Below are 27,611 nucleotides of genomic sequence, written 5' to 3' on the forward strand. Positions count from 1 at the left end.
GAGTGAAGGTGATTTATTGTTTGTAGCTTTTTTAAAAAGAAATAAGTAGAGAGTTTATGGGGACTGTATGCTTTTGCTTTTCTTCTCCTTTCTTTTACGAGAGGAGTGCATGCCTGTGTTTGTTTTTAACTTTTGTGTGAGAGGAAAGCATGGCCACCGAGCTCGAACCTACTTATAGCAATTCTGTACATGTGGAGTGTTGGTCTTTGAACAAGTTGGATGGGGTTTATGAAGGAACAAAAATAATCCAACCAGCGATGTTTGTGGCATGCCGTACGTTCTCTGACTCTGTCGTCCATAAATACTTGCCTAATTGCAACATCGATCCCACACAGACACATACACAAATCCGTCAACAAAACAAGTGCACACAAATAAATACCTGGCTCGCTAGATTGCCAAGAGCAATGGCCTTTAGGTCATCCATCCTGCTCGCCATGGTGGCGCTGGCTACGCTATTCGCGGTCGGTTCATGCACCACCCCGCTCACCTTCCAGGTCGGCAAGGGCTCCAAGCCTGGCCACTTGGTCCTCACCCCCAACGTTGCCACCATCTCTGACGTGGAGATCAAGGAGCACGGTGGTGACGACTTCTCCTTTACGCTCAAGGAGGGTCCGACTGGCACTTGGACGCTTGACACCAAGACCCCGCTCAAGTATCCCCTCTGCATCCGCTTCGCTGTCAAGTCTGGTGGCTACCGCATCGCCGACGACGTCATCCCCTCCAATTTCAAGGCCGGCACCACCTACAAGACCACCCTCAGCATCTGATTAGCCTCTTATGACGAATAATATTTTGAGAGAGCTCATCTGGACCATGTGCCAGCGAGCTAATATTTAATTTTTTTCTTTGGTTATATTGAGGCACCACACGAGCCAAGAAAAAAGTTATGCTACATGTCCCTTCTCGCGCCTTATTGCGTTAGGTTGATATGCATGATTACATAGATTAAAATACACTTTTATTTAAGATTTTTTGGGGAGAAATATATTGATCTGGTCCACCTTCATTATCCAGATGCTTGTTCATTTGATTTTCCAATGTTTGGATACTTATGAAATCCTTTGTTGCTTTTGTTTCTATTACTAGATCAATGAAGTTCGTTTTGTCGATTTTCACTTGTAAGGAATGATGTGGTTCATGCCCATTTTCATCGGTCATATAACCATGGACCTTTGGAAAGAAGGTCCTATTACTTACTCCATCCATACATCTTTCTTTGATATTTCTTCATGAAATATACATAGGTGTTAACCTTCGTTTTCGACCAAAAATACTAGTCGTATACTTTTGGATCTTTGGTGAGAGACTCCTACTACGTATCACATAGATATTTTCTTGCTAGAAATTAGTTTCTTCAATTTTTATGGAGACCATTTCTTCATAAAAATCCATCGATTTAAGCCTTCGATATTGCCCAAAATAGTCGTTCATGCCCGTTTTCTACTAAAAATACCGACTATATAACCATGGATCTTTAGCGAGAGGCTCTTATTACTTACCCCCATACATATTCCCGTGCTAGAAATCAAATTCTTGGATTTTTTATGGAGAACATTTCTTCATGAAAAAATCATAGGAGTCAACCTTCGATAATGCCAAAAACACTAGTCGTGCACCCATGTATCTTCGTTGAGAGGCTCCTACTACTTACCCCATACATCTTACATGCTAAAAGTAGGTTTATTGGATTTTTGGTGAAAACTATTTCTTCATGAAAAATCTATACCTAGCCTTCACTATTGTTAAAAAGGGACATTCATGCCGATTTTTGCCAAAAATGCCGATCGTATGCCCATGAATTTTTAGTGATGAACTCCTGTTACTTACCCCATATATTTCCTTATTAGAAATTAGTTTCTTTTATTTGTGTTGGAGATCATTTATTCACGAAAAAATACATAGATGTTTGCCTTCGGTGTTGTCGAAGATAGCAGTTCATGACCGTTTTCGGCCAACAATACCTGTTGTATACCCATGGACCTTTAGTGAGAGGCTCATATTACTTACCCCACACATCTTTCCTTGCTAGAAATTAGTTTATTTGATTTTTCAAGGATACCATTTCTTCATAAAAAAATCCATGTATGTTAGCATTAGGTATTGCTAAAAATGGATGTCCATGCCCATTTTCAAATAAATTACCAGTCGTGTGTCTATCATTTTTTGAGAAGAGGATCATATTCATTCCCCCTCAAATGTTTCATTTCATTAAATCAATTTCTTGTATTTTTGGTGGGGATCATTCTTCGTAAAAATCATAGATGTTAGCCTTCGGTATTATCGAGAACGGTCGTTCATGACTGTTTTCGACCAAAAATATTGGTTATATGCCCGATCTTCAGTAAGAGACTCCTATTCCTTACCACTCACATATTTTTGTGCCAGAAATAAGTTTCTTGGACTTTTGGTGGTGACTATTACTTCATAAAAAATCCATAGATGTTAGCCTTAGGTTTTTTTCGAAACGACCATTCATGGTCGTTTCCGACCAAAAATATCGATCGTATACCCATGGATGTTTGGTGAGAGGCTCTTATTACTTACCCCATACATTGTTCCATGAAAAAATAAGTTTCTTGTATTTTTGGTGGAAACCATTTTTTCATGAAAAATCCATAAGTGTTAACCTTCGATATTGCCAAAATGGACATTCATGGCTGTTTTTGGCCAAAAAATCGGCTGCATACCCATGAATCTTTGGTGAGAGGCTCCTATTACTTAGCTCATAGATATTTTGTTACCAAAAATTAGTTTCTTGTATTTTTTATTTAGACTATATTTTTCATAAAATCCATATGTTTTAGATTTTACTAATGTTGAAAACAAGTGATCATGTCCATCTTCGGGCAAAAGTACCGGTCATATAACCATGGATATTTGGAGAGATGCTCCTAATACTTAACCCTTACATATCCCCTTGCCAGAAATCAATTTCTTAGACTTTTCGTTGAGACCATTTCTTCATGAAAAAAATCATTGGTGTTAGCCCTCGGTATTTCCAAAAACACCCATTCATGGTCGTTTTTAACAAAAATACAGGTCGTATACAATTGGATCTTTGGTGGAAATATCCTATTACTAACCCACCCATCTTTACTTCAAATAAATCAATTTCTTTGATTTTTGGTGGAGTCCATGTCTTCACGAAAAATCCATAAGTGTTAGCCTTCGGTATTACCGAAAACGACTATTTATGATCATTTTGGTCAAAAAAACTGAATGTATACCGTGGATCTTTGGTGAGAGGCTCCTATTACTTACCCCCACACATATCCTTGCCAAAATAGTTTCTTTGACTTTTGTTGCAGACCATTTCTTCATAAAAAATTCGTAGGTGTTAGCCTTTGATATTATCAAATACCGATGTTCATGTTCATTTTTTGGCCAAAAATATTGGCCGTAAGACCATGGATCTTTGGTGATGGACTCCTATTACTTAACACATACATCTTTCCTTGTCAGGAATTAGTCTCTTGGATTTTTGGCGAAGACCATTTCTTCATGAAAAATTATAGGTGTTAGCCTTCCATATTGCTGAAAATGGTCGTTCAAATCCGTGCATTCAACTGAGTGCATGAAGTGAGGCAGGGCCTTCTCAGATAATGGTCGCTGATATGTGGTAAGCCCATAAATATGGTAGCTAGCTGGTTTCTCCATGTATAATAACATGCGCCATCGGAAAATATAGTTAGTGAGAAAGGGTACATGTAGAAGATTGTTGACTGCTTTTAGATATGCCTGTTGTGATAAGATTGAAATTGCGAAACTTGTTACCTACGAGTGGGATGAACGTGGGATGGACGGGGAATAGGAGCTAGATTGCTAGAATGGAGCTGCCGAGTCCAACTTGGTTTCACCGGCTAGGACACCAAAGCAAGTCATGCGTGACCACAACACCGTGCTCAAAAGCATTATATGTGGCACGACTTCAAAAGATGCTCTCATACAGACACAACAACTAGCATTCTAGAAACAACACTAGACATAATAGTGATAAACATGACCTAGCAGTAACCACCAAGTATTACTTGTTGCTAGCCTAGCTACTGGTCTGGGTTTAAGTGCTTTACATAGTTTGTCCTTTGCTTGGGGTTGTGTGGACATTTCACTTTGCCTCCTACTTGCTAAGGAATAGCGCAGGGGAGGTTAAGGGTCTTCTCTCACTGGAACGGGAAGAGATGAAGGTGACATCAGAACAAGACAACAATATATTCATAAGTAAAAGATCTACGACTTTGAAGTTGTCCATTTCTTCACCTGAGTTTATTTCAATAACTAAAAAAATAAAATATGAGACCTTTAAGTAGATACAATATATTTTAAATAAAATAATTGTTTAGTTTCAAAATATGACAACGTTTGAAGATTTGATAATCATGTGATTAGTGACCTCGTTTGTACATTGAGAGTAGCAAGTGTGTATCCACCATTCTCATTAGACTTGGTTAGTTAGAGTTTGTGCTAGTTACTCATGATGATTGATATCACCTTGATGGCTTGGTGGAGGTTAGGAGTTTAGTGATCATCTGATGGAGATTGTCGATGGTCCAACTCAAGGTGTAAATAGTTGTGGATGATACATTGTACCAGAGTGGTGAAGGATCAACATGTAGAGAGCACTTGATCCTTGTATGGATCAAATGGGAACGATACCCTTACATGAGTGTTCCAATAAGGACTAGTGGGATGCTCACTCTTTGATACATTGGAAAAACATTGTCTTTTATTCCGTCTTTACTTTGAACATTTAATCTGAGTAATTATATTCTTGTCTTTAAATTACTAAAATTGGCTTGCTAGAATAGGGGTGGAATGTAGGGTGCAAGATTTTTGTGGTAGAAAAGAAAACACCCTTAAGCACAAGGGTGAAGTGTGCAATCCGATAGATTTTAATTATTTCAAGAAATCTTCGATTAACCCAATTCACATTCTCTCTTGGACATTGCGATCTTTTCCATTGAGATGGACAACATTGTTTTGGGTTATTGCTTCTTTTGAATTCATTCGCATGATTCCAAATATTTGATTTTGATAACTTCTAATAGAACTTGGAACCGTAAACAATTTTAAATGCAACAATCATCAACTCTATATTGGATCTACTATTTTTTATTTGGTAATTACTTCATCTTGGGTTATTATAAAATTTCAATTTCAAAATACGTCAACTTGAAACAAAAAATTGGGAGAGTGACTGATTTCCAATAAAAAAAGTCAACTACAAAGTCGTATTTCCAACGAGTTTGGTTGAACAATTTAAAATTTCAAATTATGATAATTTCAAACAAAATTCTGGGCAAGTAATTATTTTCAAATGAAAAAGTCATCCGTTAAGACAATGTATATTCTTATATAGATGTACGACTTTGGTTTTGGGCATTTCTTATTTGAATAATTAAAAAATCAAAATATGAGAACTTTAAATATATTTTAAATAAAATGATAGTTAAGTTTCTAAAATTTCATAACTATTTTTTAAAACGGAGAGGGTATATGTTTTTATAAAAAAAATTTGGTACCAACTACAGCCACATACATATATTACATAGGCTTACTATAGGACATTGGGCTCATATTACATTTACTAGTGTCTAGCACGCGCCCTGCGCGCGTTGTGTTCTCGTGGTGAGGACAACGAAGCACCCATTTATGTTGAGAAGCCGAAAAAGCCGAAAAGACGACCTTATCTGCATACTGCTGGCGTCACTAATATATGTTTTCGGCCGTTGGATGGGGATGGGGAAGTCAGAGATACGTTTCTGACAATTGGATTGAACTAAAAATAATATTAGCATGATATTTGGTGGATTTAATAGGTGCTAGTGACGTGATGTGTGTTTTTTTGTTTCACTGTAGAAGGATATTGGATTGCATTGGCGTTCTAGGAGATTTGCCTTTGGCTGGAGTTGATGGAAACTGCACATTGTCAACATACTGCTTGGGGGATAACTTTTGGTAGAAGGTTTCTATAAAAACAGATAAGTAGCAAAAGAAGAGCATCAACTTATTCCGAAGACAATCTGACCAGCAAGAATAGATATACTTATTTGACATTGCAATTTTACGAACAATCAGCCAAACAAAGATTCTACGGAACAGCTGACAACCAGCTGAAGGTAAGCATTAACTTGATTCAGAGGTAATTGGATTATCAGCAACGTGCATGTTTGTTTTCCCTATAGTCAAAGCATAAAATGCATGCAAGCCATTATTACCAGGCATCACATGTAAGAATCAGAAGAGAATGTTTGAAGGCAGTACCTAAATCCATGAGCAGCAACATCTAAGTGCTTCTTCTTTATTACATCGACCTTCAAAGCATAGCTCAGATCAATGTAGTTTTCTTTCTTTACATCAGAAGGGTGAGACCTACGAATGAACGTAAAAATACACATATCACCAATCTACAAATAGTTATCAAGACAAAATTGATGATATTCGTATTTAAACATCGTTCTCTAATCATTATTAGGATTCTGAGACCTCCTCTTGAGATCTCTGTGCCTTAGCTCAACATTCCATGATTGTTTGTTCTGTTGGAGCAGTAGTTGATAAAATCTAGCAAAACCATGTGCAGTTTGCAAACTTAATTGGATCATTCTAAATAAATTGGCATTTAGCTTGTGTCAATTGTAGTAGTGAGAAAACAAAATTCAGAACATGTTAATCTAGAGTAGGGGTGTAAGTAACCAACCAAAATTGTTGAGACTTTGCGCGAAGATCACATTGATGTAATGTAATGGAGAACTGTGATTTGTTGTAACCATGGAACTGATTATGTTTCACTGAAGTACCTACTAAACACAGACCATAATGTCAGAGAACACTAAAGGATATAGCTTGAATCTACACTAATTTAATAATGAAGCTATAATCACGAATCAAGGATATAGTTAAGCACACAAGAGTCATTGTACTGCTTCCTTATGTCATCAGAAGCTTCCTTCTTTCAAATTAAAACTCAATTTTAGAAATTTGGGTGTCTTCATGGCTCACGTTCCACATTAGCAAGGATGCAAAGTATGGATCAGCTGGAGCCTGAAATAAGATAAACTAATATATTATGTTAACAATTTAAAATATACGTGTGACATTCTTTTTTATGGAAACTCTTAAAGAAGATCTAACAAAGGAGAAGGAAGTGTTGCAATTTTTTTCATCCTCCCATGCAAAAGTTTTGGTTATCAAGTTACCAATCATAGATGGGAAAAAATAAAAGAAAAAGAAATACAGTTTATGTTGCAAAAGGCAAGTAGCTGATTTATAGAAATTTGCTCGATTTGGAGCCCATTGGAAAGTATGTTAAACTGAAGTTGATGTTGTTAGCATATGTGGAAATAAAAACTCACTTTGGAATGTTTTGGAAAGTTATCCTTATCTTTTTCTACACGCATGAGATTGAAGTGGGCACCCTTACCAGCACTATACCAATTATCTTCTTGCAGAAGTATCAAAGTAAACATTTAAGATGTTATTAACAATATAAATCAAAGTCGAGATGCACATTATATGGTGTTAGGTAATATGCATGCTCAATATTAATATGCCATAGAAGGAAATAGGCCGAAACCATTGAATCCTACCTTTTATATTCCTCACGCCGAGTATCTTGGTCAGAGGAGTCAAATAAAACGACATATACATGATAATAGATAAGTAGTTTATGAAAGTTTCCACTTCAAATCAAATGATATCAGGAACTGTCTCTGAGAATCATATAAATGGTAGCATAACAGTTCCACTTAGTAACCAATGGCAGAGCAAGAATTAGAAGTTGCTTCTTATATGCGCATACATCCAATTTCCAGCTCATTACCAAATTAAATAAAAGGATGGTGTTTATAAAGAGATGTCAAATAAAACGGCATTCTATAAAATAAATAGACTGAGAAACTTTCCAATGTAAATCAAATGATTACAGAAACTGAAAGACTATGTTAGAAATAAAATAGACACTTAGGATCCATTTGAAACACAATAATTTTACATGAATTATATAGCAATTTTACGTGAATCAGTTCATTTATTTAAAGGAAAAATGTGTTGTCCCTGCTCAAACTTCACTGTCCATTGAATTCAAACATTGTTTTAGGAGTTCTAAAATTGTTTCAGGAGTTGTAAATGCGATGTCAGACCTGAGGCCTTCACGACGCACTACCGCCACTGGACACCATGCCACCAGCCATCTCCAAGGTACGCACTCGTGGATCGCAGCCGCAGCACCATCGCCCATAGACCACAGCTAGCAACCCCGCCCTGGTGCACCGCAGCAGTCGCACAAGTCGCGACCTAGAGCCCGAGCCTGCTGTTGTCATCGCCATCGCCGTGAGTTGAACATGAGTTGCCGCCCACGGAGCCGGTCGGTAGCTAGGGTTTGGCTCGAGGTTAGCGGGACGACGACGGTTCCACCAGGTGCTAGTCGACAATGGTGACTCACACGACGAGCAGTGGGGGCTGGTGAGGTGGTCGGCCCCACGCCAGTGGAGCACTCGCCCTCCCCGCTGCACCTCTGCGGGAGGGAAGACTCTAACCCGCTCTTCTGAAGCATCGACCTTGCGCACGACAGCATCGCGGAGGCTCCTATCGACGTGATCCGGACGCTAGCGACGGGAAAAGGTAAATCCTAGATTCAGGCCGCGGCTAGCGGTGGTGCTGGCATCGCCAAAGAAGGTCCTGGTGCCTGGAGGAAGGGTCAGAGAAGTGTGAAGAGGGATTGATAGAGACGTGAGGAACTTGGTTTGTGGGAGCAAGACGGATTTGGGTGGGGGCAGGTCGATGGACGGGACATGAAGCGAAGCCTCTAGAGGAAGCAAGAGAAAGGCGTGGTGGCCTGGAGCTCGATGCATGCCATTGAGATAGGATCGAACGGTCTAAATAAAAAGGAACAACGTGGACACCACGAATGGAGTCGTTTTGAACCGGCTTTTATATGATAGAAAAAATAGAAATGTCACCCATATTTCTTGCCCAGAAATGTCGAGCTCTATTTATTCTAAATAGGGTTACAATCTGCTGACACAATTAAACAGTGCAGCAAGTTTGTGGGCTCTATGCAGCTAGACCCAGACATATGCACATGTTTCTTTGCTTAAATGCAGCAGCTCAAATATTATACTGCAGAGCATCGTAGATGCATATTGTGCCCGATCAAGTTTTTGCCAGAAAAACTGTGCATTCAACTGAATGCCATGAATGAGGTAGGGTCTTCCCAGATAAATATGGTAGCTAGCTAGTTCCTTCATATACGGTAACATGCGCCACGGGAAACTATAGGTGGTGAGAAAGGGTATACGTGTAGAAGATAGTTGAGTGCTTTCAGAGATGGCAAAACCTGTTACCTAGGAGTGGGATACACGGGGAATAGGAGCTGGATTGCTAGAACAGAGGTGCCGAATTCAACTTGGTTTCACCGGCTGGGACACCAAAGCAAGTTGTGAGTGACCAAAGCACCATGCGTGACACGGCTTGAAAATAGACTCTCATACATACCCAGCAACCAGCATTCGAGAAAACAAAATTGAACGCAATACTGATAAACACAAACTCCGAGCAAACACCAAGTATTGTTTGTTGATAGCACACCTACGGGTCTGGATTCAAGTGGTTTTCGCAGCTTGGCATTTGCTTAATTGTGGCTGTCTATAGATTTGCTTCTACCTTTTTGTACCTTTGCCGGTGGATAGCGCGTAAGGGTGTGTTTGGTTGGATGTACACGGTGGGTTGGAGGGGGCGGCCACAGTTTCTATCGTGTTTGGATGAGAGTCACGTAGGGCTAACTTTTTGTGAAGGGACATTTGGATCGTGATCCATTACCATCTTTAGTTGTGGTTTTCTAGTGATTTAGTTTGTGGTTGAGGTGCTCAAGAAGTTTAGGTCATGTTTCATCATTTGACGCCTTTGTTGTTGGTTTATGTGTGTGCCTGCAAGACACAAGGGGATCAGAGGTTTACCTTAACGCTTTTATGTAGACTCACCGTGCTCGTTACCAGCCTAGGAAGGTGCTTGACGAGGGGTTGACCATCGTGTGCGAGTTTGTCGTGTACACGGTCTGCTACAAGACTATTAAATTTAATACTCCCTCCGTTTCTTTTTATTAGTCGCTGGATAGTGCAAAATTGCACTATCCAGCGACTAATAAAAAGAAACGGAGGGAGTACTGTATTATTCCCACTTGGTAGCCCAATCAAATACTCTGGTTTGTACGAACTACGATGACATTGGCTTAGCCGAAAGCGAGAGCCAACCGCTCAGTCGTCTGGACTCGAGAAGTGGTCAGCGACGGTGGCCACGACTTGCGCGTTGTCACCGGAAAATGTGAATATATTTAGCTCCCCGTCTAACCAAAGGCAAACGCGAAGCCACAAAGCCATGGATGCTCCGCTGAGAGGCAAGAGCACGGCAAGGGCAGCATGGCGGCGACCAGCCGTCTCCTGCCTCCTGTTCGTTTTTGTTTTGGTGCTATTGATCTCTACGACGGCGACAGCGACGGCTACGACAGTTCAGTCGCGGCAGGCGGGGCTCACCTCTCGCCAAAGAGGTATGCATGATCGATGGGCTTTTCTAATTGATCTCTGCCCCCATGTCGGTCGATTCGATCGTCTTCCTCGATCAACGCTGTCTCGTCTCGATCTGTAATTTCTTCACATGACTTTTGTTTTCTCCTGGCCCACACGCTTCTGGATTGAAACTGAGTTGAACCGTGAGGAGGTGCATGCATGCATGCAGGCTCTGGATTCCGGGCGTGGCGGAGGGATGTGCTGAGGCCGGACAGGACGGCCGGCGAAGCTTGGGCGCCGCCGGCGCCCAAGGCCAACAGCAACGTCCCAGGAGGGCCCTTCGGTCGTCGTTGACTCATCCAGATCCAGTCGCACCCGCCCAATCGCCATCGTTTCATGACACATCGACCAGAAGATAGCTAGCAATTCCCATCTCACTGGTGTGTGTTATTTTAGCTTCTTTTAACGATGAAGAACTAGTGGCGATGATTGAAATAATACAACTTATTGCATCGAAAATTAAGAACGATGTGCGTTGAGGATTGTGTTTCGTATGTACCATTTCGCATGGCGTTTATTCTTGCTTCATACCTGCGAGGATTTATGTGTTATGCTTGCAGCAATGCAAACTACATGCAGCTTGCTTGCACGCAAAAGAACAATGCACTATATATGGATTTTTTTTTGTACTCCATCCATCTGATTGGGTTAATTCGCTGGTCAATTTAATTCCTTCTCTGGACTCATAAATTAATTTTTTTTTTGAAAGACGACTCATAAATCAATCGATAGCCCGGTAATTGTTTTCCCCTCGTTTTAGTATAAATCCAGCATTGGTTCCACACTTTGTGTCTTTGTTCCAAAATGCCACACGAATATTTTTATCCCCAAGTCTGCCTGTTCCCAGTGGCGTAGCTGCTGGGTGGTTCGGATGGACATGGACCATGGCATACTCTATGGGTCGGCCCATCGAACCACCAGCCCACCAAATCCAGCAAAAAAACACAGTGTATGTGCAGACTAGCTCTAGCAGCGGTACAAGCTTAGGCTTCAAGTAACATGCAATAGAGCACCAATAAAATAAAAACAACAGCACCGTAGTGTTACGTGGGTACATCCTATCATTATAAATTATACTAAATTATTTATGAAAATTTTATTGTGACATACCTTATAAAAAAATTATAGCTACGCTACTGATTGCTCCTTGACCCTTGAGACACTTAGACCTTTTTAGTAGCCACCATGATTTGTCTAGTTAATTTTATAAACATGGGGAACCTACCGTTAGTATGGACAAGTCCGGATCAATCACACAAGTAAAAACCTCTATATCTACAAGTACTATATATCAACCACGCATGCATGCATATGGGCAAAAGCTTCCAAAAGCTGAAGGTAAGCTAAAGTTACCCTAAACTATGACGTGCGTCTTTCTTTCAAGCAACGAGCACACACAAAATGGGGGTATGTGCAAGGAAGGCAATGGGTATGGGTATGAGTAAATAATTCCGGATAATTATCTATTGGATATGTGTATGGTGAAATTTAGTATCCACGAGTATAGTTATGGATATAATAAGGTATCCGTGGATAATTTTTTCGCGGGTACGGATATCCAGTATACATACCCGTTACCCAATGGATATCTGATATGTGGGTCATCTGGAGTTAATATATTATTCTAAATTCTTATTTTTCAATTTTTATCCACGACATGTTGTTTGGTGCTGAAATTATCATTTGATGCTGCTGAAATGATAATTGTTTTGAAATGTGATAAATTGTTGTTTGATGTTGAATGTTAAAATTGTAGTGGGCGAGCGGGTAACGGGTATCCGCCGGGCGGGTACGAGTATGGGTAGAGATCCATACCTACGAACGTTTATGTGTACGGGTATGTGCTGAGTTTTATCTCGCGATATGGATTCACACACTATATATCTATGTATTACCCACCTAATTGCCATCCCTAGGTATGTGATGACAGACTCTGATCCGACGGTGACTGCAGGGCGAGGTAGAGAGGATGATTTCCTACATACTTAGACTCTCTTCAATGGTTCCCGCGACCATTCCCCTCCCCTTGCAGTGGTGGCTACAAGGGCACCTCTTTCCCCACATCGCTGCCCCCTTCCCCTCACTCTACGTAGCTGATATCGTCTCTCTCTCCTCAGATGCAAGGGAACACTGTTTATCCCCTATGACACTGTGTTGTGGGTCCACGAGTAATTGTTAGTAGATAAAAAATTGATAGTAGATATAGAAAATGATATTTATAGTTGTAGTGGGGTATAAGGAGAGTATTTAGGGGGAACCGTTGCGGGAAATGAAAAAATAGAGATGAAATATTGATGACGTGACACAAAAAAAAGTGATATAGGGAAAAAATTTAGGGAAAACCGCTGAACACAGTCTCAGCATGGTCGAAGCTGATGAAGTGAAAGAAAGACAGCAGATGTCCTGCTAGTGAAACAGGCTCTTCATGCTGGCAACCAAGCAGGTTCTGCTCGGCTATGGGAAGCCTAGCGGAGGAGTTGCAGTACGTTTTTGGTGAATATAAATTTTAGTTTCTCTCTGTGTGCTTCTCAATTTCTAATCCGAAACATTCCGCTTATCATCATCGATCAATAACTTCAGTTTCTCCTTTCAACTTAGATCCAACTTAAAGGTATTTAAATGCACTAGAGCTAATAGTTAGTAGCTAAAATTAGTTAAGACATCCAAACCTTATAGCTAATAGTTCAATTATTAGCTATTTTTGATAATTTAGTTAATAGTTAGGTAGCTATTTGTTAGTTAGCTAATTCCACTAAAAAATTAGTTAACTAACTATTAGGGCATTCAAACATCCTCTTAGTTCTACGCCCCACTTTCTCACACGATCTCACACGAGTGTGTCACATAAATATCAAAAACATATATTTACACGCATACATTACGGCCAAATCAAGTAAATCATTTTGCAATGTCAATGTCAACCATCCACAATGTTCCAACGTCAAACTAGCTCAATATTTTCATCACACACGGATCGCACGGTCTAAGATATCAAGAAGTACAAGTCCAAATACAAAGATACAAACGGAAATGAAGTCACCAAAAGTTACGACAAAAAGATAGCTAAATTGAAAGTGTCTCATGATTTTGAATCTGGTCAAACCTATAAAAAATATTTTACTTTTAAAGTGGCCCCCAACATGTTTACCGATCCAACAAGTGTTCAACTTCACGCATGAAAACTTGCATGCGTACTCCTTTGTGTCAAACGTTAAGGTCCTATTTGCAAGTAAAGTATTTTTATAGTTTTTAAGCGATACTATGGTTTGTTGTAATATTATTATAGTATTTTATGATATAAGGTGTTTGGTTGTATTCCTGAAAACTATATTTTCAAAAGCATGGTATTCTAGATACTATGGTATTTTTGAAGTATTAAAAACTCCACTCTAAACTAAAGTTTTCATGGCATGATAAGCCTTTTGTCTAAAACATGATTTACAATGTTGTACGCAAATAATATTTAACAAAACCATGGTATTTTTGAGGTGACCAAAACTACGGTACTATTATGATATAGTATTGTTAAACCATGATTCTGAAAAAAAAAATTCTAAATAGGCCCTAAGTGATGATATCCCGGCCGTAAAAAGGACTAAGGTATTCCAACATATATATTTATTCGTGTCAACGACTTTTCATTGTTGGTTTGTGTGCAAATCAAATTTGGTTTGGTCCTTGGATCCATCTATATATGTTTGGTGAATGATTTGAAGTAGGAGATAGTAAATAGTAGTGTGTGATGTGCTGGAACGACTACTCATGAGGGTTTATATATAGATAAAATATTTATTTATTTACTATGAATGGTTGAAAACGAAAACATTTTTTTGGAAAATCTTTTTTCCATGTATTTTTAACTGTTGTTACTGCTCTAGCCTCCTACGACTTCGCTACTTTAATTTGAATGTCGCACCAACTACGACCGATCTTAAATTTTGATATTTCATAAGAAAACGACTTAAATACAGAATAAATATATGGTAGCGCATTTATATGGCATTATATTCTTCATGCATACTCGTTTTCTTGTCTTATAAATAGAATAGGTAGCTTCTTCATCGAGCGTGCATAAGAGAAGAATAGATCGACCATAAGAATTTTATAGGAGATAGCAAGCGGTTAAGAAGTTGTGGGGATGGGATGCAATGGGAAATTTATTTGAAGATCCGGTTTGCAAGAGAAATCAAATCAGATTTTTCTAGCGAGAAGGATCTGAGCTAGTTGGAAAATTGACTTTGTTCTCGGTTCTTAGTTCTTTGTTGTACAGTTATCAATCAAGAAGTCTATTGACTCCATATCATCGCCTAGAGTCACAGACAGGGGCAGAGCCACCTCCAGGTAGTGTGGGCATGCGCATGATGAGCTGGTTGGGCGGGTTGGCTGGGTAACGTCTCGCATGTGAAATGATCGAAGAACACTCGGAATCTCCAATACAATACCTCATGATGCCGTACACTTTTTAAATACCATCACGTGTTGTTGTGTGTCGAGGCCCATCATGCTTCAGTCAGCACTCATCATAGTTTGGCCCAATCACGACACAGAGTAAAAAATTATATATATCTAAAAAATACATCTTGAAATTAATTTAAATTTTCACAAGGGAAATAGAGAGCCTTTAAAAATAGATTGCTATTACTAGCAACGTGACTCAAAATTGCTACATATATATGTTTTTTAATAAAACATATATTCTAGTAAGATGAATACAAGTATCAATGTTTTCTATAACTTTTGTGAAGAAATAAAAATTATTGGAGTATAAAAGAACCATTTAAACATTAGTTTTCCAATTTGTGTCTCACATCGTGTCGTATCGGGCTAAGCACAATTCGTCTAGTCCTGCCTAAGTTGAAGGCACAACACGTCTTTTTGTGTCTGAGTCATGCTTTGGCTTCTTATTTTTCGGGTCGTGCCTATGCGGCCCTAAATGACTCGTCCCAAACTTTTGGGTCTAGAGTGCATATGCACGTTGTTCTTTTCGCAAATTTTGACATTTGTTCATAGACTAGCCCATGCTCTTTATGAATCATGAATCCGCCACTAGTCACAGAGATGGAAGCACGTGTCATGCCTTTAACCGCCGGCTCAGACCTTGATGGGAAGTTGAGAAGCGTGAAGCCAAACATTTGCAAGTCATAGAAGAAATGGAATACATTCTTAAACCCAATCTAATTTCTGAAGTGACGAAGGTAGGGTTTGGTTTAGAGGGCGAGAAGACATGGAATGGAGTGATCCCACTTCTAATGGTGTTTTGGATTAGGGACAAGAAGGACAGAGTCATCACTCATATAGAATATACATGGTGAGCAAAGTGGACTGCTTCCTCTTCAATATTTCTACCACATCATGCCTATTGTAAACGGAAACAAAGCAAAATTCTAGCACCATAGCTAGCTTGCGAAGTTCCAAAGAAACCTGGCACTTGACCAAATTTTAATTTGTAGAAGACAAAAACAAAATAGTGCAATAGGAACCTACAACCAACATGTGGATTAGAATCTTGAGGAGAAAGATCACTACCACAGCCTAGATTGAGGAATTTGCATCTCTTCAGAACCATATTCACAACGTCCATTTTTCAGTCAAATGAAAAAGATAACATCAATTGGAAATAGCCTGCATGTGTCTGGGTAATACAACACCAATTTAGCATACAATACTTTAGTCTTGGTCTCCTATCGACAATATAGAACAAACACCAATTGGTGAGTAGCACATGTAGAAAATAATTGTGAAACTTTTTACCTAGATTCTCACCCAAAAACTTCCTCATTGCGAAGGATCGAATCTGGCAAGTAGAGGGGGATGAATGGGAGCTAATAAAAATGCAATCTTGATTTGCTTCCCAATTTTACAACCAACATAACCATCAAACTCCAAATGATATGTAAGAAATGTGGAAGCAACTAGTGGTTGTTGAATGTTCTTGATGATAACTAGAGAACATAAGAAAGTGCTCAAATTGGCTAGAAATGGATTTGCTAGGACAATCTTTTAAAACTATAAATTGAGCACTTAACCTCAATAGAAATGAAGAGAATGATCAAACCAAAAACATATCAACCAACTTGTGATTGCATGTTTTGAAATTGTTCCTATGATATACATGAGTCCAACGAAATAAATGGATCATAAAACAGACACCAAAAAAACCGAAACGACCTAAAATCGTATCGATTACTCACTCCGCTTTTAGCAACCCGAAATTAAGTTGCAAAATGCAAAATTGGACCAAATAGACTCCAATTAACCTGAAATTTTGCACACACCTTCGCACGAGAGTTTTAAAGGCACCTACAAATTTTGAACTTAAAAATTTAAAGTTAGATATGAAAATACAAATTTGAATTGAGGTTTTCTGAAAAATGGCTCAAGGGAATGGAAAATCACGCTCTAGGTGAATCAACCTATACCACTTGGTGGCTATGATTCTAAGAGGTTCTAACACAGTTCTATTCAACCCAAATGAGCCCAAGAACTTATATTTACAAAATCCCTCAAAAACTTAAAGTAGAGGAATAGAGAGGAGAAGACACAACTCAAGATCAAACCCATTAGATTTGGCATGAATTCAGAAACCCAAAGGGAAATGTGTGGTTACATCCACGCTTTCTCAAAATAGTATGAACTTAGATGTAATGATTCAAAGCATCTAAGGATATCCTAACAAAATGAGAATACAATGAAGATTACAAGTAAAATATGTGCTAGAGAGATGGTTGAATGGTTCATCTCTCCCCTCCTATTTATAGAGGGTTGTTCCTCTTTCATAAATTATCCCTAGATATAAAAGTCTATCCACTCATCTAGGGGCAAAATGGATCAACTCTTGGAGTTTTGATCATAAGACCACACACTCTTTATGAAGTTGCTTCGCCTACACGCACCCTCCGCAATGATGTTGCGTGTTGCCTCCAATTCCCTCTAATACCGTGTCGTCGAGTTTTGAGGCCCAAGCTAAATGAAATTTGTGAACTATCACACTGGGAGGTTTTCATACTCAACCACTAAAACACTCACAAGTACCATACTCCATATACATCCCCACGTCCTGGACACGACTCATGTTGGTCCATAATGGTGTCAGCGACACGATCCGCTCCTTTATGCCATTACGCCTGTCAGCGTCCCTAGGTTTCAGTAACCATAACTAATCACTCGGCTTCTCTAATCCCTCAGTCAAGACTCAACACTCATCCTTCACCACTCATGGTCCATCGGCATGAAATCGCATAACCTTCATCTTAGCCATCAACCACTGTCTCAAGACTCCACACCTGTGGGGGACAGATATCCCCGGGTCCACTAGAAGGCGAAAACCCTTGCATGGGGCCATGGACCAGTCGCTTCACAAGGTCGTCTTGTCGTGGGCCAGACAAAAACTACAATTGAAATGGTCCGACCCAAGAAGGCAGTGGGCTCGTGCCCGGATCGTCCGTGGATTATGCCTAATCTTAAGGGAACCGTCCGTTTTTCCCGCGCCCGGCACCCTCAAAGGCCAGAGATAGATCGGGATGAAGTGGACAGGTATTTCTTTAAGATAAGCTAAGTTAGTTCGTTATTAATTAGGAGATATGATGGAAGAATGTGATCATCGTGTGCGTAGGGAGTGTCCCACGTTCGTGTATATAAGGCCCAGGGGGACCCCTTCATTTCAGATCATTCGCACCACTCCATTCGGGAAACACCACTTGTAAACACACCACGCATACAAAGCCACCCCAGAAAGTAGGATATTACGCCTCTCAAAGCGGCCTGAACCTGCAGAAAATCGCTCGTCTCTCTCTCTCTCTCTCTCGTGCACCTATCACAAACCATCGAGCTATGATCAACAATGCCGTCCTACCCAAAAGCACCACGAGGGTATCCCCGAGTGTGCGGTCGGACACTAGACACCGAAAGTTGGCGCGCCAGGTAGGGGGTGTGTCGTTGATCAAAGTTAGCTCAATGGACATCACCTTCAAGAACAAGATCACTCTCAGCCCAGGGGCTATGTTCCGCTTCGGAACCATCTCATGCAAAGCAAACGAAGAAGGGACTCTACACCGCGTAGCGGATCCACCCGAGAAGAAGCCTTCCTCGGGAGTCCCGAGAGAAGCCAAAGCAAGACTACAGACAGCACCCCCGCTCACAGCTCGGGGCAAGATGGTCCCTTGCAGACTGGGATTCAGGATCCCTCGAGAGAAGGAAGACCGATCAGTCGGGGCTTCACTAACCCGAAAAACTCCGTTGTCCACCTCTCCCACTAAGGAGTGGACACGGATCACTCAGAAGAAGGAAGTAAACATCCCGAGTCCGGGAAGGAGAGCACGTCAAGCCACCTTTCCGATACCTCTGCCCTCAAAGGAGGATTGGAAGAAGAACACCGTCGTTGTAAAACCCAAAAATTTGTATAAGGTAAAAAAACAAACATCAAAATAAGTGCTCTTGATAAATAATTGAAATTTAGAGTTCACCCTCTCTAAAGCAAATTATTATAATGGAATAATATTAGCTAAATCATATCTTAATAAAGATTAGACACTTGAAAAATGTTTCCTATCAAACCAAAGGAAAATGAATTTTTGGGTTATAGCTTTTAAAATTATTTAATACACTCAAAATAATATGGTGTGTGTGTTTCATTACCCAAATAAAATGATAATAATAAATAAAGTAATTAAATAAATATATTAAGGTAATGAGTGCCTATCGTACTATTTTTTCAAAAACAAGAAATGAAGGTTTGAAATTCAAACATGAGTATGTTTTGGAATTGGAATAAAAAAATCAGAAGAAAATAAAAAGAGAAACTCACCCACTAACCTGGGCCGAATCCCCCTCCTTCAGCCCACCTAACGGCTAATTCGCGCCCGTCGGCCCACTACTGACTTTTCCCCCGGTCAGCCTGCTTCTCTCCTCTAGTTTCACTGACGGCTGGGTCCCACCCGCCAGAAGCTTCTTCACCAAATCAACGGTGGCGTACTCTGAAGTCTGAACACGCGCGACAGGCGCTTGGGCGATGAATGTGGCGTGCCCGTGATGCACAGAAATCGCTACCGCGACTTCCTTCGGTGCGAAAATAGGACAGCGACATCACCGGATAACAAACCTTTCCTCTTTCCCCGTGATCTGATCCGGTATCCTTCCTCCCCGTACCAATCGGGATTTCAGTTCCCGACAGCGGGCGGAACATGGCCGCCATTATCGGGTCCCCGTGAACCGCGCCATGGCTAATGCGGAGAGAGATAAGATGGAGAGGGTCCGCCTTGTGCTCGTCGGATTGCCGAGAGATTGAGAGAGAGAACGTTGTGGTTCGTGCGGCTGGCGCATGGACCTGCCTTGACTACGGCACCTTCTCCGCGAATTCGTTGCAACAGCGCGCGCAATCGTGGGGGTCTGTTGGGATTCGCCCTCCTCGCATCCGGATCGTGAGTTCGTTCATCAACCAACCCCCTACCCCTATATAACCATCAGGCCATGATTCCTTGCCTCCCAGCTCAGTCTCCATCATCTTCTAGGCAGAGCGAGCCGAGAAGGGAGAAAGGAGTTCTGCCCCGTTGTGTGTTGTAGGAAACGGGTGACGCCTAAGAGGGGGGGTGAATTAGGACTTCTAAAACTTTTACTAAACTAGGCCATAATTAAATCCCTAGAGCAAAACCTATGCAAATAATCAAAACTAGAATGTGCAAACTCGGTTTTGTCTAAGTGTTGCTGTCTCTACCGCAAAGGCTAAGTTTCAATCTACACTAAATAAGTATGACAATAAGATTGAAACTTAAATGCTTAATATAAATGCGGAATGTAAAGAGCTAAGTAGAGAAGCAAACTCTCGTGGAAGACGCCGGTATTTTTACCGAGGTATCCGGAACCACGCAAGGTCCCGACTAATCCTCGTTGGTGCCCCTACGCAAAGGGAAGCCCACGCGAGGGCCAAGCACCACGGTCGAGTAACTCCGTAGAGAGCCGCGGGCCTTCTCCACGCGCCAGTGGTGCTCCGCTTCCGGCTCGTCTCGGACGCTCCCCGCTGTCTCCACTATCGAGCTTCCGGCCGAAACGCCGCGGGCCTCGTTCCCTCCGGTACACGGTGGCGGCCGTGACACAAACGCGGTTGTCACGGTCTCGCAAGACTCTCGCCCCACTCGGTACAATTACAATGGCCCACGCAAGAGCCGAGGGGTTATGTGGTTTGTCTAAACTCACTCAACAAACTAGGATTCACCTAGAGCAAGCGCTAATGCGGTCTAACTAACCTAAGCACTTCGCAAAGCACCTACGCTAATCACCGAGTGATTCTATTAAGCACTTGGGTGTTTGAGCACTTGGAAATGTCTACAATATGCCTTGGTATGTTGCTTGGGCTCCCACACCTTCAAATGGTTGATTGGATGAAGTATATATAGGCCCCAACTCAACTAGCCGTTGGAAAGCAGACTGTTGTAAGGGTGGCACACCGGACAGTCCTGTCAGCCAACGGTGCGCCAACTGTGTGCCAACGGTGCGCCAACGGTGAGCCAACGGTGCGCCAACGGTGCGCCAACAGTGTGCCAACGTTGTGCAGCCAACGGCTAGTTCTGACACACCGGACAGTCCTGTCAGCCAACGGTGCGCCAACTGTGTGCCAACAGTGCGCCAACGGTGAGCCAACGGTGCGCCAACAGTGCGCCAACGCTGTGCAGCCAACGGCTAGTTCTGACACACCGGACAGTCCGGTGCACCAACTGTGTGCCAACGGTGAGCCAACTGTGTGCCACCGGTGAGCCAACTGTGTGCCACCGGTGCACAGCCAACGGCTAGTTCTGAGCTAGCCGTTAGGTGCACCGGACAGTGAATAGTGACTGTCCGGTGCACACCGGACAGTCCGGTGCCTTCTCTCAGAAAACTCTGTTGGCTGTACTGTGCGCCAATTGTGTGCCACCGGTGAGCCAACTGTGTGCCACCGGTGCGCCAACTGTGCGCCACCGGTGAGCCAACTGTGTGCCACCGGTGAGCCAACTGTGTGCCACCGGTGCGCCAGCTGACAGCCCATCTTCTAGGTCTTCGCTGATTTCTTCGGGCTTCTTTTGTTCTTGAGTATTGGACTCCTATGCATCTTTTTATGTCTTCTTTTGAGGTGTTGCATCCTCATTGCCTTGGTCCAATTCTCTTCGCATCCTGTAAACTATAATTATAAACACTAGCAAACATATTAGTCCACAAGTTGTGTTAATCATCAAACACCAAAACTCAATTAGCCAAATGGCCCGGGGTCCATTTTCCTTACAATCTCCCCCTTTTTGGTGATTGATGACAACACAACCAAAGCAAGCAAATAATACAAGTATTTGAATTAAAATGTGCAATCTACTTGCTAAGATGCATGATTGTCCCCACAATGTGATATTATGGACTTAAGCCTCCCCCTAACTCCATAATTCACTTACTTCCTATTTTTGGACCAAATAACCAAAACCACTTGAAAAGCCATTTGTAGATATAAAATTTTAAATTGGTGGTGTTTGGTGTTTGATAAAGTTTTCATTGCTTTGGTCCCTAAACTTCTCCCCCTTTGGCATCAACCACCGAAAAGGAAGACATTAAAAGCATGTAGGAAGTAAATAAAAGCTTGCCCTCAACAAGAATTGTATCAAATGATATCACTAGAAGGATATTAAAATAAACCATATGAATGATACCAGTTGAAAGGAACTCCCCCTAAATGAGTGTTCTCTTTAGAAAGAAGTTTCTCCCCCTTTTTTAGAGATGAAGAAATACTCCCCCTGACAGAGATCCTCTACTTAGGAAAAAGCATGTGAAAAATTAGAGGTGCAAGACATGGTTTGAAAAGACTAACTTCCCTTATGCATAGGTAACAGAATATGAGTTAACTACTTATGCATTTTTAGCAACATGGAAGCATATGATATGAAATATAGTCTAATCAAATATTGGAGAAGACATGTAAATGATACTGAATGTAGTCTCAAAAGATACCAATTGAAGATCAATGGCGAGCTTGAGAGACATGAGAGTTCTTGGAGATTTCGCAGTGGAAGATTGTTGTCTTTCTCCGGGGACTTCATTTTCCTTACAATGAGACTATCACATGAAATAGACTTGAAAAGGTGTTAGTCTCAAAGTGTTAGATTATAGAGTAACCTCCCTGAAAGGGAAATGTGCCCTTGGGCCATTTCTAAGTATTTTTGGTGATTGAATGTCAACACAAGTGCTTAAATGTGAATCTATGCCCATGGATGAACAAAGTGCAAATCAAGAGCAAAGGTATGTTTCTAAGTCTTAGTACATTGGTTTTGTGTACTAATATACTTGTCTAAGTATCAGAAACAGAAAGAAGAAGAAAAGAGAAGAGTTGGCTGTGTACAGCCAAGAGGCTGTTTCGGTCTGGAGCACCGGACTGTCCGGTGGTGCACCGGACAGTGTCCGGTGGTGCACCGGACAGTGTTCGGTGCGCCAGGCTGACTCGGCGTGAAGTGACCGCTCTCGGGAATTTGCCGACGGCGTATGGCTAAAATTCACCGGACTGTCCGGTGTGCACCGGACTGTCCGGTGAGCCAACGGTCGGCCGGGCCAACGGTCGGCCGCGCGATCTGCGCGGGACACGTGGCCGAGCCAACGGCCGGAAGGGGGCACCGGACATGTCCGGTGCGCCAACGGCTCCCGCATCTGCAACGGTCGGCTTCGCCATTTAAGGAAGGAGATCGGGCACCAGACAGTGTCCGGTGTACACCGGACTGTCCGATGTGCCAGTCGACAGAAGGCAAGATCAGCCTTCCTGGATTGCTCTCAATGGCTCCTAGCTGCCTTGGGGCTATAAAAGGGACCCCTAGGCGCATGGAGGAGTACATCAAGTATTCCTACAACATTCCTAAGCACCAAGACATCGATTCCACGCATTTGGTTCATTGTGATAGCATCTAGAGCTCTTGTTGAGTTGTGAACTCATTGAGTTGTGTTGCGAGCTCTTGTTGCGACTTGTGTGCGTGCTGTTGCTCTGATTTTGAGTCTTGTGTGCGTTGCTAGTTTCTCCCTTACTCCGTATTTCTTTGTGAATCTTAAGTGTAAGGGCGAGAGGCTCCAAGTTGTGGAGATTCCTCGCAAACGGGATATTGAAAGGCAAAGCAAAACACCGTGGTATTCAAGTTGGTCTTTGGACCGCTTGAGAGGGGTTGATTGCAACCCTCGTCCGTTGGGACGCCACAACGTGGAGTAGGCAAGCGTTGGTCTTGACCGAACCACGGGATAAACCACTGTGTCATCTCTGTGTTTGATCTCTTGTGGTATTGTGTTTTGTTGAGACTCCTCTCTAGCCACTTGGCAATTATTGTGCTAACACTTAACAAGTTTTTGTGGCTATAAGTTTAAGTTTTCACAGGATCACCTATTCACCCCCCCTCTAGGTGCTCTCAATTGGTATCAGAGCCGTTCTCTTCACAAAGGGACTAACCGCCCGAAGAGATGGATCCTAAAGGGAAGGGAATCGTGATCAACGACAAGGAGAAGGAGTCCTTCGTCAACGAGCCAAGGGATGACAAGTCCAACGACTCGGGCTCGGGCCACAGACGCAAAGATGGGAAGAAGAAGACAAGACGCATCAAGGAGATCGTCTACTACGACAGCGATGAGTCTACTTCCTCCCAAAAGGACGACGACCACAACGAATACGAGAGAAAGAAACCGGTCAATTCGAACTTTTCTTTTGATTACTCTCGTATTCCTCAAAGTACTAATGCTCATTTATTATCTATTCCACTTGGTAAACCTCCTCATTTTGATGGAGAGGACTACGGATTTTGGAGTCACAAAATGCGTAGTCACTTGTTCTCTCTCCATCCTAGCATATGGGAGATTGTAGAAAATGGAATGCACTTTGATAGTACGGATAGTCCCATGTTTATTAATGAACAGATTCATAAAAATGCACAAGCTACTACTGTGTTGCTAGCCTCTTTGTGCAGGGACGAGTACCATAAGGTGAGCGGCTTGGACAATGCCAAGCAGATCTGGGACACCCTCAAGATCTCTCATGAGGGGAACGATGTCACCTTACTCACCAAGATGGAGTTGGTGGAGGGCGAGCTTGGACGGTTCGCAATGATAAGGGGCGAGGAGCCAACTCAAACATACAACCGGCTCAAGACCCTTATCAACAAAATAAGGAGCTACGGAAGCACGCGATGGACGGATCACGACGTCGTCCGCCTAATGCTAAGGTCATTTACCGTTCTTGATCCTCATTTGGTGAACAATATTCGTGAAAATCCCAGGTACACCAAGATGTCGCCCGAAGAAGTTCTTGGGAAATTTGTCAGTGGGCGAATGATGATCAAGGAGGCGAGGTACGTGGACGATGCCTTGAATGGTCCGATCAACGAGCCGCAACCTCTTGCTCTCAAAGCAACACGAAGCAAGGAGGCGCTACCTAGCAAGGTGGCACAGTTTGAGGCGGCCGGACTTAATGATGAAGAGATGGCTCTCATCATCAAAAGATTCAAGACGGTGCTTAAAGGTCGCAAGGGACAGCCAAGCAAGACCAAAGCCAAGGGGAAGCGCTCATGCTTCAAATGCGGTAAGCTTGGTCATTTTATTGCTAACTGTCCCGACAATGATAGTGATCAGGATCAAGGGAACAAGAGGGAGAGAAAGAAGAACTATAAGAAGGCAAAGGGCGAGGCTCATCTTGGCAAGGAGTGGGATTCGGACTGCTCTTCGTCCGACTCCGATAATGAAGGACTCGCCGCCACTGCCTTCAACAAGTCATCCCTCTTCCCCAACGAGCGACACACTTGCCTCATGGCAAGGGAGAAGAAAGTAAGCACTCATAATACTAGTACTTATGCTTCTTCAAGTGAGGATGAGTCTAGTGATGATGATGAGATAGATTACTCATGCTTATTCAAGGGATTAGATAGAACCAAGGTAGACAAAATTAATGAATTGATTGATGCCTTGAATGATAGGAATATACTTTTAGAAAAGCAAGAGGATTTGTTGTATGAAGAACATGATAAATTTGTAGAAGCTCAGAAATCTCTTGCTCTAGAAATCAAGAGAAATGAAATGCTCTCTAGTGAACTATCTTCTTGTCATGAAACTATTGCTAAGTTAAAGAGTTTTAATGATGATTTAAATGCTAGACTAGAAGTAGCTAGTAACTCTAATTCTTGTGTAGAAATTGTTGAAACTTGTAATAGGTGTAAAGATTTTGACATTGATACTTGTAGTGAACACCTAGTTTCAATTTCCAAACTTAATGATGAATTGGCTAGTCTTAATGATCAACTTAAGACTAGCAAGAGTAAATTTGATAAATTAAAATTTGCAAGGGATGCCTATTCGATTGGTAGACATCCCTCAATTAAGGATGGACTTGGCTACAAAAGGGAAGCCAAGAACTTGACAAGCCATAAGGCTCCCATCTCCGCCAAGGAGAAAGGGAAGGCCCCTATGGCTAGTAGTGTGCAAAAGAACCATGCCTTTATGTACTATGATAGAAGACAACCTAGAAATGCTTATAGGAGTTGTAATGCATATAATGCCTTTGATTCTCATGCCATGTTTGCTTCTAGCTCTTCGTATGTGCATGATAGAAATATTGGTAGGAGAAATGTTGTTCATAATATGCCTAGGAGAAATGTTGTTAATGTTCCTAGGAAAGTAAATGAACCTTCTACAATATATCATGCTTTGAATGCTTCCTTTGCAATTTGTAGAAAGGATAGAAAGGTGATTGCTAGGAAGTTAGGGGCAAAATGCAAGGGTGATAAAACTTGCATTTGGATCCCTAAGGAAATTGTGACTAACCTTGTAGGACCCAACAAGAGTTGGGTACCTAAGTCCCAAGCCTAAATTTGCCTTGCAGGTTTATGCATCCAGGGGTTCAAGCTGGATTATCGACAGCGGATGCACAAACCATATGACGGGGGAGAAGAAGATGTTCACCTCCTACGTCAAGAATAAGAATTCCCAAGATTCAATTATATTCGGTGATGGGAATCAAGGCAAGGTAAAAGGGTTAGGTAAAATTGCAATTTCTAATGAGCACTCTATCTCTAATGTGTTTTTAGTAGAGTCTCTTGGATATAATTTGTTATCTGTTAGTCAATTATGCAATATGGGATATAACTGTCTATTTACAAATGTAGATGTGTCTGTCTTTAGAAGAAGTGATGGTTCACTAGCTTTTAAAGGTGTATTAGACGGCAAGCTTTACTTAGTTGATTTTGCAAAAGAAGATGCCGGTCTAGATGCATGCTTAATTGCTAAGACTAGCATGGGCTGGCTGTGGCATCGCCGCTTAGCACATGTGGGGATGAAGAACCTTCACAAGCTTCTAAAGGGAGAACACGTGATAGGGTTGACTAACGTACAATTCGAAAAAGATAGACCTTGTGCAGCTTGTCAAGCAGGTAAACAGGTGGGAGGAGCGCATCACAGCAAGAATGTGATGACCACTTCAAGACCCCTGGAGCTGCTGCATATGGACCTCTTTGGACCCGTCGCCTATCTGAGCATAGGGGGAAGTAAGTATGGTCTAGTTATTGTCGATGACTTTCCCGCTTCACTTGGGTGTTCTTTTTGCAGGATAAGTCTGAAACCCAAGGGACCCTCAAGCGCTTCCTTAGGAGAGCTCAAAATGAATTTGAGCTCAAGGTGAAGAAGATAAGGAGCGACAATGGATCTGAGTTCAAGAATCTTCAAGTGGAGGAGTTCCTTGAGGAGGAAGGGATCAAGCACGAGTTCTCCGCTCCCTACACACCACAGCAAAATGGTGTGGTAGAGAGGAAGAACAGGATGCTAATCGATATGGCGAGGACGATGCTTGGAGAATTCAAGACCCCCGAGTGTTTCTGGTCGGAAGCCGTAAACACGGCTTGCCACGCTATCAACAGGGTCTACCTTCATCGCCTCCTCAAGAAGACTTCGTATGAGCTACTAACCGGTAACAAACCCAATGTATCTTACTTTCGTGTATTTGGGAGCAAGTGCTACATTCTAGTAAAGAAGGGTAGAAATTCTAAATTTGCTCCCAAAGCTGTAGAAGGGTTTTTGTTAGGTTATGACTCAAAT

The 27,611-nt window shown here is 41.8% G+C and overlaps 2 protein-coding genes and 1 long non-coding RNA gene across 4 annotated transcripts; 2 read left to right on the forward strand and 1 right to left on the reverse strand.

Moving 5' to 3' along the window:
• Nucleotides 1–329: 329 nt before the first annotated feature.
• On the forward strand, nucleotides 330–1,112 carry LOC109940231 (pollen allergen Phl p 2). The gene has a single exon (XM_020539609.2). The coding sequence runs from the start codon at nucleotides 408–410 to the stop codon at nucleotides 768–770; it is 363 nt and encodes a 120-aa protein (XP_020395198.1). The 5' UTR covers nucleotides 330–407; the 3' UTR covers nucleotides 771–1,112.
• Nucleotides 1,113–6,039: 4,927 nt separating this feature from the next.
• On the reverse strand, nucleotides 6,040–8,953 carry LOC118472271 (uncharacterized). Its single transcript, XR_004850387.1, has 3 exons — nucleotides 6,698–8,953; nucleotides 6,265–6,372; nucleotides 6,040–6,179 (listed from the first exon to the last, which is right to left on the reverse strand). It is a non-coding gene; the product is annotated as an uncharacterized lncRNA (long non-coding RNA).
• A 1,308-nt stretch (nucleotides 8,954–10,261) lies between these two features.
• On the forward strand, nucleotides 10,262–11,195 carry LOC103630568 (uncharacterized). 2 transcript variants are annotated; one of them, XM_035959831.1, is made up of 2 exons: nucleotides 10,262–10,540; nucleotides 10,711–11,195. In XM_035959831.1, the coding sequence occupies exons 1-2, from the start codon at nucleotides 10,413–10,415 to the stop codon at nucleotides 10,916–10,918; spliced, it is 336 nt and encodes a 111-aa protein (XP_035815724.1). In that variant the 5' UTR covers nucleotides 10,262–10,412; the 3' UTR covers nucleotides 10,919–11,195. The 2 variants fall into 2 exon arrangements, with proteins under 2 accessions (XP_035815724.1, NP_001355710.1); NM_001368781.1 differs by having other exon boundaries at nucleotides 10,358–10,540; nucleotides 10,729–11,044.
• The last annotated feature ends 16,416 nt before the right edge of the window (nucleotides 11,196–27,611 follow it).

This window comes from Zea mays, chromosome 6, assembly GCF_902167145.1.
Source record: "Zea mays cultivar B73 chromosome 6, Zm-B73-REFERENCE-NAM-5.0, whole genome shotgun sequence".
Taxonomy (NCBI): Eukaryota; Viridiplantae; Streptophyta; class Magnoliopsida; order Poales; family Poaceae; genus Zea; species Zea mays.